The sequence below is a fragment of the Dipodomys merriami genome, unplaced genomic scaffold (genome assembly GCF_024711535.1).
Source record: "Dipodomys merriami isolate MVZ:Mamm:240054 unplaced genomic scaffold, mDipMer1.0.p SCAF_28, whole genome shotgun sequence".
NCBI classification, from domain to species: Eukaryota; Metazoa; Chordata; class Mammalia; order Rodentia; family Heteromyidae; genus Dipodomys; species Dipodomys merriami.
The window spans coordinates 1804539-1818155 of NW_027204270.1; the positions used below are offsets into that span (position 1 = coordinate 1804539).

Sequence of the window (13617 nt, forward strand, 5' to 3'; positions counted from 1 at the left end):
TACGAATGCACATTTCAGAGGCTTTGTTAGAGCTCCATGGGTGAGCCAAGTGCAAGCGCCTGGGTCCAGCTCCATCGTCTGGACCAGCGTGGGACTGCTCTGTGCTCCTTGCTGTGTCCATCCAGTTCATTCCCAACTTGACACCCCCCCCCGCCTGCTCTGAGCTCTGTGCCACCCCCTCCCCCCCACCTGCTCTGAGCTCTGTGCCACCCCCCTCCCCCCCAACCCCCACCTGCTCTGAGCTCTGTGCTCACCTTGGGAGCTCCCTTGAGCTGGTGTCATATTGGGTGCCTTCAGCCTCTGTGCACCTCTGTGGGTTTCCCTCTACCTTGGCCTTGTGGGATGAGTTTTTCCCAGTTCAGGTCCATGGGCAGAATAACACTTACACATTCAATGGGAAATTGAAGCTTTGCCACATGCCACCTTAAAGAGCCAAAGGCATAAATTCCTCCTGTCCCCTCCCTCCCTTCCCCTGAGAGAAGACAGGCCCTTACCCAGACTGAGTGCTGTGGGGCACCTGAGATTCCCGCCAAGCCACATAGGATCCCCCCCCCACCGCAGTGCTTGGCCTTGGGGCACCAGTGTGCCACCTGGTGGTGGTCAGCTGGGTGCTAGGGCCGTGGCTGCAGACCGCCATCAGGCATGGGTCAGAAACTGCTAGAAGCCATCAGGCCTTTCCTTCCGATCCCCAGATCTCACCTTTGAATTTTGGTCATCCAAGGAAAACGAGCCATTGATGAGGATGTATTCAAAGTCTTGGATAATAACATTTAAACTCACTATATGAAAAACCAGTGTAGTCTCAGTAAATATTTCCTGGTTAAATGATGTGACTTTGAGGAAGAGATAGTAGATTTCAAACCAATTATTCAATAGATTCTCAAAAGCCAAACTGCTGATTCTCTGGACAGCTGCAGCCCCCACCGAAAGCCCTGCTACCCAGGTCCTGACCACAGTCATTCGTGGCAGCCCGCCTTGCCCTGCTCTGGGGCGGACATTAAACCTGGCCAGAAATAGTAATAACAAAAAAAAAAACCAAAAGGTTTTGAAGACAGGCTTCTCCTTGAATAGGAAACATTACACAGTATTAATGGAGTTCCTCAGATTTCCACCATCCCAAGGGGGTTTTACCAGAATGTCTGAGAAGTTATGAGCACCACACACACATCCACACATATGCACACGCACGCACCTGAGGGTACAAAAGCCAACTGTAGCCGGGCGCTGGTGGCTCACACCTGTCATCCTAGCTACTCAGGAGGCTGAGATCTGAGGATCAAGGTTCAAAGCCAGCCCGAGCAGGAAACTCCATGAGACACATACACACTCCTCCACACTGAAGGCAAGATATCTGTACCTGCACGTCTGCACTGCACAAAATCGTCAGTGTTGGGTCTGTGAGTGGTATTTACCACAGCGAATAAGTCAGAAAGGCATCAACCTCATTTCGAAGTTCAAGGCACATGACCTCAGCCACTGTTGTCAGAGGAAAGAAAAAAGCAGCATCTTAAGAGAAACTTCTGGAAGCCACAATCCCCAGAGGAGAGTGGTGGTGAACTGAAGACTCAGGTCAGCAGGTGGACTAGAGACCTAGGCTCTGGTCCCCCTGGGAATCTCCTGGTGATGGTCAGGACTTGGGTAAACTCAAAAGCCAGGCCTGCTGATGTCCTGGAAGAGACCTGAACATCAGCGCCATGGGAGGGAGTCTTGTCTCTCTGAGCTGGTGAGGGTTCTAGCTGCGTGGTGCTGTGATTCACACAGGCCCTGGAACTAACAGCGACTCTCCTCTGCCCCCCCCCCCCCCGGCTCTGTGCAGCTCCCGGCTAACCAGGAGCCACACGTGCTCACCCAGATCTCACCTGGACTGGGCCTGCCTCCGCCCGGAAGAGCAGCTCACTGTGTCCCCTCTCCCCCTTCCCAGGCAGGGCTGGCCGGGGTCTGTGCCCCTGGGGCAGCTCGAGTTCCTCCACCTCCCTGGGTTTTTGTTACCCCAGAGGGACCACTCTCCATGGCACCTAACGGGCCATGTCCCCTCCTAACCTCTGCGACCGAGTGTCTCCTAAGAAGCCACGTGACCCCATGAGAAGGGGCTCACCCACTCCTGCAGGCCCCACGGCCCTTTCCTTACAGCACACCGCGGCAGAGGCCGCCATGTCCCTTCGGCTTCCTCCTGGGCCTGAGCCTGGGCCCCAAAAGGTGTCTTGTGATGCCTACCTGGCCCACGGCCAAGGGCACATCACAGCCTTCTGGGGCCAATGGCTCTCCCACTCCCCGGAACAAAGGCTTCCAGGTGACCCACCTGGTAGCAGTCAGTGGGGGTTCAGCGCTTCCTCCAGGATTTAGGGGCTGATTGGGCTGCAGCCCGGTAGCTTTGCTGGATAGTCAGTGAGCAAGGCACCCGCGAGCTCTGGCTGATGTCGCCAGCCTGGCGCAATCTCAGTTCACCCAGCCCCAGGTCCTGTCTCACCCCAGCCCATCACCAGGCCCGGCTTTCTGTTTAGAAAATGCCAGACATGCAGGTCACACGTGGATGGTTCTTTCTCCTGCGATTCCGAGCAAATGAGTTGGTTTGAAATGTTAAAGAGACACAGACAGTGTCTGTTCCTGGATTTGCTTTAAGGGTAAAAAAGAAAGCAAGGGCTTGGACATGAAGGGCAGGTGTGCAGGAGGAAGCCGTGGCCAAAGGAGCGGGCAGTCGCCTGGGCACGGTGGGCGGGCAGGCGGGCGGAGGGGCAGGCGGGCAGGCGGGCAGGTGCTCTTTTTCTTTTTCTCACATGGTCTCCATACGGCAAGGATGTGGTGGGGGGACTTCCACCAGCCAGCAGGCTGCGGATGGGAAAACAACGGAGGCCCCGCTTCCCAACACAACTCAGAGAAGCCAGAGGCCAGAGGGCCCCCTCTGCTCTGTGATCACCTGACCGTAGGAGAGCAGCCTGGCCTGCCCTGGCTGGACAGCCCCCGGGGACACCTGGGAACAGAGGGCCCAGGTGCTGCCCTGGGCTCAGCGGCAGAATTTCCCTACAGTCGGGCAGATGGGGCACCCCCTCCCCAAGAAATGCTAAATGAAGCCGTCTGAGCAGAAGACTGACAGTGGATGCACAGCCGGTCCTTGCTCTTAATGAAAACCGGGTGTGGCTCAACCCGGTGCAGCCTGGTGGCCAAGGGCTGGTCTCTTCTGCTTTCGTTTCTTTGGCCCCGACCTAGACCCCCCCCTTCCCTCACCAGGGCGTGTGATCTGCTGGGGCTGGAATTTTAAACAGGGGTGTCTTGTGCTGACCCCCTGACATTGCTTGACTCCTTTGCTCTTACGCCGCACCATTTTTTAAAATTAAAAATCGTAAAATTTTAACTGAGTCGGTTCAAATAGGAGACATCAGTTTCCCTCGGAAGGCAAGCAGGCAAGCAGTAGCATTTCTTAGACAGTTTACGGAACACCTTTAGGTCTGTTTGGATTCAGAAATGCTGTCACATGCCACTGGACTATCTTTCTCTCTGAAGAGCCGCAAGGTTGAAGGTATTCCGTGCTGTTTCCCAGTAACCCTTTGTCTAAATGTATCTTCTCTTAATTAAATGCAATATTTTACTAGCCAAGGCAATTTCAAAATGTGGATGGTTTAACAATAAACGAAGAACTCCCATGTTCACAATTCTGATCCACATTGTAAACTAAGAAAGGGATACACGTAGGAATAACATTGTTTTTCTATTCAATGTGTGAGCTGAGAAGAAAGTGGCAGAATATGTAATGACAAAGCAATAAAGATTTAGGCACAAATAAAACTGCTTCGGCAGTGCCTGGGAAGAAGGGAAGTGGCATATCACAGGGATGTCACTGAGTCCTTTCCTCTCTAGGTAGGGAAGGAAGGCATTGTCTGCATGTTCCTGCAGTCTGCCCAGTGTGCCCAGCCCTGCTCTGGCCCCTAACTTCTGCACACCTTTGAGAGAGCAGGCAACAAAACAGGCCAGAGGAAAACCACCGGGAACAGGAGAAATCAAACTTCATGTCCACAGGGTGAGCAGCCGTGGAGGAGCAGCTCTTGGGTCACAGACCATCTTTGGAATTTGGTTTTTAACCACCAATTGCTCAACCCTCAGATGGCCCAAGGGTTCTGGGTGACTGCAGCTCTTCCCCAGAGGAACGTGGCTCATAGTTTGGGGACAGCATGCAGCACACACAGTGAGATTGCCCAAGTCCCCAGAGCCAAGGCTGGGACCTGACGAAGGTCTTCAGAGGTTCTGAGAGATGTGCACACACACACACACACACACACACACACACACACACACACGCACACACACACTCACACACACACACGCACACACACACACTCACACACACACACACACACACACACACACACACACACACACACACACACACACACACACACACACATATGCCCAGTGACGGCCTCGGGACCAAGATTCTCTCTCAGTGGACAAACCCAGTCACTGACTGAATTTGTTATTTAGTAGTGATTTTTAAGGCAATTTAATTTCCATTTGTAATGCACGTGTCTTTCTGAGGGAACCACTCCAAGACCTTTACCAACTTACGTCAAGGAATTTGGAAGCCTGAGATAGTGAGAAATTGGTGTGCCTTTCTTCCTTCCTTCCTTCCTTCCTTCCTTCCTTCCTTCCTTCCTTCCTTCCTTCCTTCCTTTCCTCCCTCCTTCCTTCCTTCCTTCCTTTCCTCCCTCCTTCCTTCCCTCCTTCCTTCCTTCCCTCCTTCCCTCCTTTCTTCCTTTCTCTCATTATTTCCTTTACTTTCATTCTTCCTTCCTTTCTCTCATTCTTTCTTTCTTCCATTCATCCATTCATACTTTCATTCATTCTTTCTCTTCCTGCCTTTCTTCCTTTCTTTTCCTTCCTTTCTTGTGCCTCCTTTTCTCTCTTTCTCTCTCTCTTTTTCTTTCCAAGATATTTACATGGAAAGAAATTTTCACCCACTTTATTCCAACATTTCTTTAAAATTTCTTATACTGGCCAGAGAAGAAGGAAAATAGAATGGCCTGGGCTTTCACTTGCTTGATTCAAGCAGCCATTCATTCCAGGAAGGAGAGAGGGGATGCTGCCCGTATTCAAGCCGCTGACCTAGAACCTGTGGTCAGCTTGTTTCTATCCTGTGCATTCTGGACCGAGGTTTTCGTTTATATAAATGCTAAAATTCCAGGATTAAGTAGGAATTAAAAAGAGTATCTCTTACACCCTCCTATCTGAACATAGTATCTTCAGTATGGTTTGGGGACTCTCGGGGAGACAGAATCTAAAAGCTCACAGCCATTACAAAAATATTTCTTTGTCTTCCAGAACATTCCCAGGGGAAGTAAAGCTCATTTTCATAAAAGGCTCTGTCGCCATGAACTTCGCATGCCCTAAATCCAGCTTTCCACAGGCAATTCTCTGTCTCTGGGTGAGAAGGCCGCCAGGGACTTCTACCAGAGCTCTGTGTACCTACAAGGAGCTGCCCCTTTGTGTCTGAAAAGTGATAAAAGAGGGAGAAAATAGCTTGGGTCATGCTAAGTACACTTATAATTCTGAGGACCTGTGTTCAGTGCCGTTCGCCCAAGTTCAATAAAAACTGTTGTCGGCAGAAAGAAGCCAAGGGGAGGAAACAGAGGCTCAGCTCCTGCCCTGTCTGCTAGCCATCATTATTTTTTAGAGCCGTTTAGAGCAGACATTTATTAGGCTCGTAATCTCAGCTGTTGGTAAGAGGGGCTGCACCCTCAACCCTTAAACGGGGAGAAGATGCCAGGCCTGCTGCCCCAGGACCCAAGGACTTAGCCTGTGGGGCCATGCAGGTCTAGAAAATGTAACAAAGACTTTCTGGTGACTTTCCTGTAGCCACTCCCTTTGGCCCTTGGGGCCTGGGGGGGGGAGGGGAGGGTAATGAGTATCAGACTCCCGTGGGCCCTTTTTTTTTTCCCCTCCGCATGCATGAAAAGTCCTAGCCACCATGTTGCTAACTTCCACGGACCTAGCAAGGGCCGCGCAATAAACCCGCTGCAGGAATTTTTAAGGGGTTGCAATTATAATTTATGACGGGCCCCACACGGAAGGGGCCTGGCACGGGACCGTAAATGGTAATTTGTAACACCCACCCTAGAAGCACAGAGGCAGCCAGACCCCCAGCTCCCTCTGACACCGGCCTTTGTCCCAGGTTTGTCCCAGGAAGCCACTGGCCCCCCAGGGCCCCAGACCCCCACTTCGGAGCAGGTAGTTACAATCCCCGGAGCATGCTGGTGCCACCTCCACGCTCTGCAAGGGCAGTGCCGCATACTCCCCCAAGGTCTTCCCCTCTCCCATTTCCCTCCAAACCTGCCCCCCCCCATGTGCAGGCAGGTCCGGGGCACCCCAAGCCACGCCCTCTCTGAGTCTGGCGATTAGTGCTAATAGCTATTAATTCCGTCCCAGGCTCAAAGTCCTGGCAGCCCCAGTAGGGAGCCCAGAAGGCCCAGCAAGCTGAGGAGCAGAGGTTGGGGTGGGGTCCCCTGGATTCCTGCGGGCCTGGGGTAGGGGGGACGCTGGGTAGCTCCCAGGGTCAGGGGCCAGCCGGGGGGGCTCCTGGAGGCGTGGGGTGAGGCTGGGACAGGGAGGCTGATTGGGGGGGGGAGTCCCAGGGGTCTCGAAGGGAGCGCAGTGCAGCAGGCCACTGCCGAGCCGGTGCTTGGTGCCAGGCTGGGCATGTGGGCAGCCATGGCCTGTGGAGGAAGGCAGTGGGAGGCAGTCTTCCCTGACGCTTAACCAGGGCAGGGAGGGGCTGCCTGGCTCAGAGCCTCGGCTCTCCTCACCCCTGCATCGACCTGGGCCACACCAAGCACTGAGACCCAGCCCTAAGCAGGCCCCTGCTGTGTGCGCGTGGGCTTGTGGGCTGGAAGAAAAATCACTCCTGTTTACTAACACCGCCCCGTGGCCCCTGGTCCCAGCGTGCCTCCATTCTTTGCTTCTTGAATTCCGCACTGTGACACTCAGTTCTCCAAAACAGTGGCTCGGGTCTGGTTTGGTGGTGGCTGTTCTTTTCTCTTTTTTTCTTTTTAGAAATTATTCAACCACTTTGATTTTTTTTCCTTTAGATCAAGTGATACAAAACTGGGATTACAATGACAATTGGTTTCCTTCGAGAAGTTGATTTGGTTTGCTTTCTGTTCTCCATTTTAAAATCTCATTGTTTTATCAATCTACCCGGGAAAGACTGCCAAATAAAATAACTACTAATGATCGCACCATGAAGTAACTTCACACGCCGATAAGATATGCGTGCACCTGCAGGCTTTCTACCGTGTGCAGTTCCTGTGTCTGCTGTCCCGGGCCCTGGGGACCGGCACTGTCTCTGTCCTTTGGGGCTCACGGTATCCTCCTGGAGGTAGCTGCCCGGGACTCCGGGGAGAGCCAGCTCGGCCTGGGAGGCCAGCTGCCTGCTGGGGCCTGGTTGTGCTGAGTCTCTACAGGGCCAACGACCCCAGTCGGGGATCTGTGAGTGAGACAGAAATGTCCCCACACCAGACCGCCACCTCCCCTCCGTGTCTGGAAACCCCTTCCTGCCCGTGTCTCCTCTGAGAGCATTCTTTCCTTTCCTGGTCCCCGGTCATCTTTGCCTCCTCTCCCCCATGGGTGCAGTGCAGTGGGCTAGCCTCAAGCAGGAGGAGAAACCTCAGCCCTGGGCCTCCCGGGTGCTGGGCCTCTCTCCAGGTTACAGCTCCTTATTGGCAGATTAGAGTTCCAAACACCCGTGTGCCGTAGGAGGAAGAGATTGTTCTTAGACGTTGGACGCTTCTGGACTGACGATGTGTGCTTTCCTGCGTTGGCTGTGCTGGTGGGGAGGCCTGTGGGGTTCTGGGGGCCAACACGGAGGAGGACCTGTGTTTCCAGGTGTCTCCAGTGTTTCTGCGAGACAGGGTCCAGTGAGACCCAACTCCCCGGCGCCCGCCAAAGTCACCCTGGACCTGCAGTGCCTTGACCATCTGGCACCCCACTTCCACACCACCTGTTCACGAATCACCGTGACGCTGGCAGGCTCAGTCTGATGTGATTCAGACCCGTGCCGCCGCTGCTCTGGCCATCCCAAGTGGAGTCCCCCTCTGCCCCAAGGCTCCCTCCGGGCTGTGGAGCCCACCCTGCGCTCGCTGGAGGCCAAGCTCGGGTGGACGCGCACTCCTCCCAGCCCCCAGCCTCCCTGCACCCCAGCTGCCAGGCCCCTGGGGAGATCACAGCCCACTGTTCCCAACCCCGTGAGCCTGTGGCCATACCACCTTCATAAACAAGCCAACGCGTTTGAAGCCCCGCCAGTGTGTCTCACTTACGCCCATGTTAACAAAGGAGTCTCGAGAACAGACTCAAGCCCCACTCCAGATGGAAAACCACTCGTGTCTGGGGTATTTCCCAGGACATTCCCCAGTCACCGGGACTTGGACACTGGCATTCGCCTCTTTAATTTTGTGCCCTGTCTACTGATACAGAACAGGGTGGAACAAATTAAAAGGGACTTGATTCCTTCCGAGCAGATGCTGTGAACGCTCCTGAGGGGACCCTCTTCATAGCAATTATAAGCCCACTCAAGTGGCCTGTGGGTGGCCTTCCCGATGAGCCGCGCAGGGGACGTGCCGGGCAGTGTCCGCACAGTGGCTCTGGGCAGAAGACACGGCATCCGCACTGACCCCTTCTCTCTGGTCTCTCCATTCCAGATTTATTATAAAGTCACTAAGGACATCGAGCCCGGAGAGGAGCTGTTGGTCCACATAAAGGAGGGGGCCTACTCTCTGGGTGCAGTGCCACCCAGCCTGGATGGTAAGACCCCACTAAGACTGTCCAGGAGCCCACCCCACAGGAGGAGGGTGCCCAGGGCATCTCGTGTGACCAGGCCAGGAATCCCCAGGCCTCCCTGCTCAGCTCTCCAGCCTGGAGGCCCCTCTCTCCTTCTGTGAACCTCAAATTTAAGAGTGGCATCACACAAGTTGGACAAGTTGGTATTGTGCTGAATTATACCATTTTAGTGTTAAGAGTCTCTGGTGATTAAAAAAAACTATATTATTTTCATTATCAGCTTTAGCCAATATTTTTTTTGCTAGTCCTGGGGCTTGAACTCAGGGCCTGGGGAGCTGTCCCTGAGCTTCTTTTTGCTCAAGGCTAGCGCTCTACCACTTGAACCACAGTGCCACTTCCAGCTTTTTTCTCTTTGCTTATGTGGTACTGAGGAATCAAACCCAGGGCTTCATGCATGCTAGGCGAGTGCTGTACCACTGAGCCACCTTCCCAGCCCTACCCAGTATATTTTTAATATTTTTTTTAGTTTTAAAGCTAAAATCATTTTGGTGCCATGGAGACATGGACAGCCCCAGGGACCGCTCCATGATGAGACACTTCAGTCTCGTGTGACAGAGAGGAAGGCATTGTTGCCTTTAGGAACCAAGCCCATCAGAGGCTTCACACCCAAGGAAATGTGAGAGCATCTTTTCCAGTGGGAGGGCAGAGCCAGGCTTGGAGAGGTCCTCATGGATGGGAGGGAAGTCCTTAGGCCTTTCCCAACAGGGCTGTGGGTTGTCGGAGAGCACCGGCTGTCAGGAGGGACAGGAAGTTTCCACACATATCCCTCCACACCCAAGTATCTCAGAGGTGATGGTCAAGAGAAAGCCAGCCTCCCACAGCCCACAGGTCAGACTCGTCTCCCACCCATGTGAAGCAGCATCTGTCCACTTGCCGCCCCGGAGCAGTGGGTCTGGAGAACACCATGTTGACCGTGGAGCATGGGTCTGGTGGCCTATGATGGCCTTCCTGCCTGCGTAGCTCCAGGTTCTGCCCCACCAGTGAGCAGAAAAGCGTTCTTCCCTTCTAGCAGTTTCTAAAACTCTAGGGATGGGAGAGGATTGGGTTTCCCTTCCCCTGCAGACACCCCACAGCTTAATGATTACCCAGAAGTTTCTCAGAGGGCCACTTCATTCCTACAAGAAGGAGTGGTCCGTTCCAGCCAGAGAGCAGGGCGCTGGATTTGGCGTGAAAGTTCCGAGACCAGACCCAGAGAACTCTGCCTTGGTTTACCCTTTCAGCCCCAGAAATAGCCCTGCAATCAAAGTCTCGCCTAATAAGACCGCAGCAGTTCGTGTCCCTGAGCTGTCAGGAAGGAATAATTTCACCAGCCAGGTCCCTTCTGTTTTGTCCTCTGAAGTTTGGTTTAAATTAGGCCATTGCCAGAAGAAAAATAAATCCCCACCATCTCTAAGGAAGGTCTCACTTTCCTTAAAATAATTGTTGGAAAGACCTGTGAATCTCACAGAACACATGAGAGCCCAGAAGATAAATCTCCTTCACTTAAGGGGAACACTCAACTCTGGAATTCCACTTGTAGAGTGGAATTCTTTCTTCCAAAAGCATTTTTTTTTAAGTTGATTCCTGTTCTCCATCCACCTCCCTCCCCTGATATTAAATAACCCCGGTCTACATTTTCCTAATAATTGATCGCACGTTCCTGGGCTAATTGCTTTCCACACATAATAGTCTGACACCAAATATTTGACTTTTTCTAGCATCTGCTGTCAAACTCATTCCTTCTCCCCCTTCACAGCCACCGCCCCCCCCAGTTAAACTCAGAATCATACAGAAAGAAAATGAAAAATAAAGTTCCTCACTAAGATAATTATCATTTTAAAAAAATCTTTTATCCTAGCCCAGGCTAAATGCAGCGGGCCCATATCGCTGCAGGAATTTGAAGTAGGCTCTTGAACGCTTTTGAGGCTCGAGTTGTAGATTAGCATGTGGATGGTGCATAATTGTGAACCCCTCGGTCTCAAAGCCATTAGGCACTGATTTATTTTTCTGCCTGGCCGTAGAAGTTGCTCATAGAACTTAAACTAGACGGGTGAGGTGCGGGTTTTGACAGGCCACACAGAGGCTGCCGCTGCGCTGGTGCGTGACGGTTTGGGTGGGGGGCAGACCTCTACCCCAGTCTACAGCCCTCTCCTCATTTAGATGAAGACTTTTATTTCCAGCTGCTCTTTTTGAAGGTGTGTACGTTTATGGAGGGTAAGGGGTTTGGCTGGGGACCCTGTGCAGATGTGCAGGTGGCAGGTGGTGAGGGGCGTGGCCACAGGAGGTGGGGGGGGTGTGACACTGCCCCTGGGCGGGCTCTGGGGCTTTAGGCCTGCACCCACCCCTCCCTGGAGCTGAGCTCTGTGAGGAAATGCCAGCCCAATGCCCACACAGGTAGCCAGCCAGATTCCTCAGGTGACTGGGGAGTTGCTTTCTTTCAACTCTTGTGTTGGGGGTGGGGGAGAAGTCGCTTTCATGAGAATTTATTGCTTTTGGGAGAAAATAAGAAGTCATTTGCATTCAAATATGCTTTTCTGAAAAGCTCATAATAATTTACTTCCCCTTCTGAAGAAGTCAAGATGACACAATGTATTGTATGGTATTTATGAGAGAGAGAGAGAGAGAGAGAGAGAGAGAGAGAGAGAGAGAGAGAGAGAGAGAGAGAGAGAGAGAAAGAAAACATGAAGGGGTATGATAGAATAAAATATCAGGGTATAACTTACCCTTTTAGAAATTCTTTAAAATTCCTTTGTTTTCTTAAGCTAGTACTGAGACTTGAATTTGGGGCCTTGTGCTTTTGCTAGGCGTTTTTTTGTTCAGGGTTGGCACTTTACCACTTGAGCCACGCTTCCCCTTCCAGCTTTTCTCTGGATTATTGCAGATAAGAGTCTTATATTTGTCTATCCCAGGATGCCTTTGAACCCTAGTCCTCAGGTCTCAGTCTCCTGAGTGGCTAGGATTACAGGTATGAGCCACCAGCACCTGGCAATTCTTTAAACTTCTTTAAAATGAACTTTGCATGATGGGATAAAAACAAATGGCCTGCAGTGGCCCAGGTATGGATTCGGGCCAGGAGTCCAGCCGTGAGACTCCCACGGGCCTGGAAGTCTGAAGCCTGTCCTGCCCCTAGCTCTGCCCTTCGCAGGGGCAGATGAGGCTGGGAGGGAAGGGTGCAGGGGAGAAGGAGGGCAGCACTTGTCACCAGGGTGGGTCCCATTGCCCAGGTACCCTCAGAGGGCTAGATTTTCATCTTAAGCCCCCCAATTTTAATTTTAGATCCAAAGTCCACCTTACTTGGTCAGTGGTACGGATGAGCAGGGTTGAGATTTCTTCTTATAGACAGTATTGTTGTCAGATCTCAGCTTCTAGGATTGTTCTTTGATGAGCCAGACTAGCACCATGGAAGTGGTATTCTGAGGCCCACACGGGCGGAAGGCCCTCAGCCCCCCCCCCCCCCCAGCACACAGGGGAAGCTCTCTGGGGCCAGGTTGGGGCCATGCTGGCATTCAGACCCACGGCTCCATCCCTGATGAAAATCTGTAGATGGGGGAGGTTGAGAGGGGACAGTGAGTGCCCCCAAACTCTCACAGGGCCCTGTGGAAGCAGGGTTCCCCACACAGTGGGAGGGTTCCAGCCCCAGGGCTCCTCCCCTCCCTCAGGCCAGCGACCCGGGTTCCCCAGCCACAGCTGGCCAGTGAAAACGCAGAGGCAGAGCCCCCGCAGCACCCCCAGTAACCACACGCTGTCCGGCTGCAGAGCGGCTCTCTCCCGGGGACTCTGAAGTGGCACGTGGTCATTCAATCTCCCCAAATGGAAGGCAGAAAGTGGCCCCTCCTTCCCCCCACCGCCCTCACACCTCCTGCCTCTTAGGCTCAGCCAGTGGTCAGGCCTAGTTTATTAAAGCTCTGCTCAGTGCAGACAGAGCCCTGTGCATGCGTGAGCATACACACATGCACACACACATATCCATGTATGTTCACATGCACACACATTCACAGCTGGCACATTAGCAAGCAAATATAACTCCTTAACACATACAAACATGGGCATACATATTCACTCATGTGCAAGTGCACATGCAATGTCACAGATGCCTACATGGACACACACAGCACAAATCTGTGTGCCCACATTCATGCATGCAACACTCAAAACACATCATCTTTGCCTATGCACATAAACACTCGTAAAGAGCACATACAGATGCCTGCATAGCACATAGAAGTACATGAAAACTGCAGGCATGAACACACAAAGATGTACAGGAATGAATACATATACCTTCACACAGGCCAACACACTTGCACAAAGCACACACAAACCACATATCTGTGCAAGTATACAAATATCACATGTAATCATGTATATAACACACATGCCCGTTTGTACATGTGTACATGTGAGTAGATCTGTACGCACAAACCTGGGTGCAAATGCACAGGCATGCACACACATCCACACACGGGTTTGCAGAGATGGGTGCGGGTTGCTGGAATATGCACGCTCACACAAACCCAACTGCATTGCACACACAACCATGCATGGCTGGACACTTGTGCACTAGATGCACACATACACTCACATCTATACACATACCCACATGTGCAGGTGTTTTCTCTGTGGGGGGGGGGCGCTGGGTCATCCTGGGGTGGAGGGCGCCCCCTGCAGGTGGAGGTTGCTGTTGAGGCAGCTGCAGCAAGGGAAGTAGGAATGAGCCAAACCCCACACATACCCACATACACCCCCATGCTCCCACACCCCTCACACCCCCCTGCCGAGAGCTACAGCTCCCGGCTGATTGTTTGGCTTGGCTCTGTG

General features: G+C 52.7%; 1 protein-coding gene across 3 annotated transcripts in view; it reads left to right on the forward strand.

Annotated features, from left to right (window-relative positions):
- Prdm16 (PR/SET domain 16) overlaps positions 1-13617 on the forward strand; it is a 300472-nt gene that overhangs the window by 260595 nt on the left and 26260 nt on the right. For all 3 annotated transcript variants that reach the window (XM_070037164.1, XM_070037165.1, XM_070037166.1), the window contains exon 5: positions 8682-8784. In XM_070037164.1, the coding sequence (XP_069893265.1) occupies positions 8682-8784 (103 nt within the window). The remainder of the gene's footprint in view (positions 1-8681; positions 8785-13617) is intronic.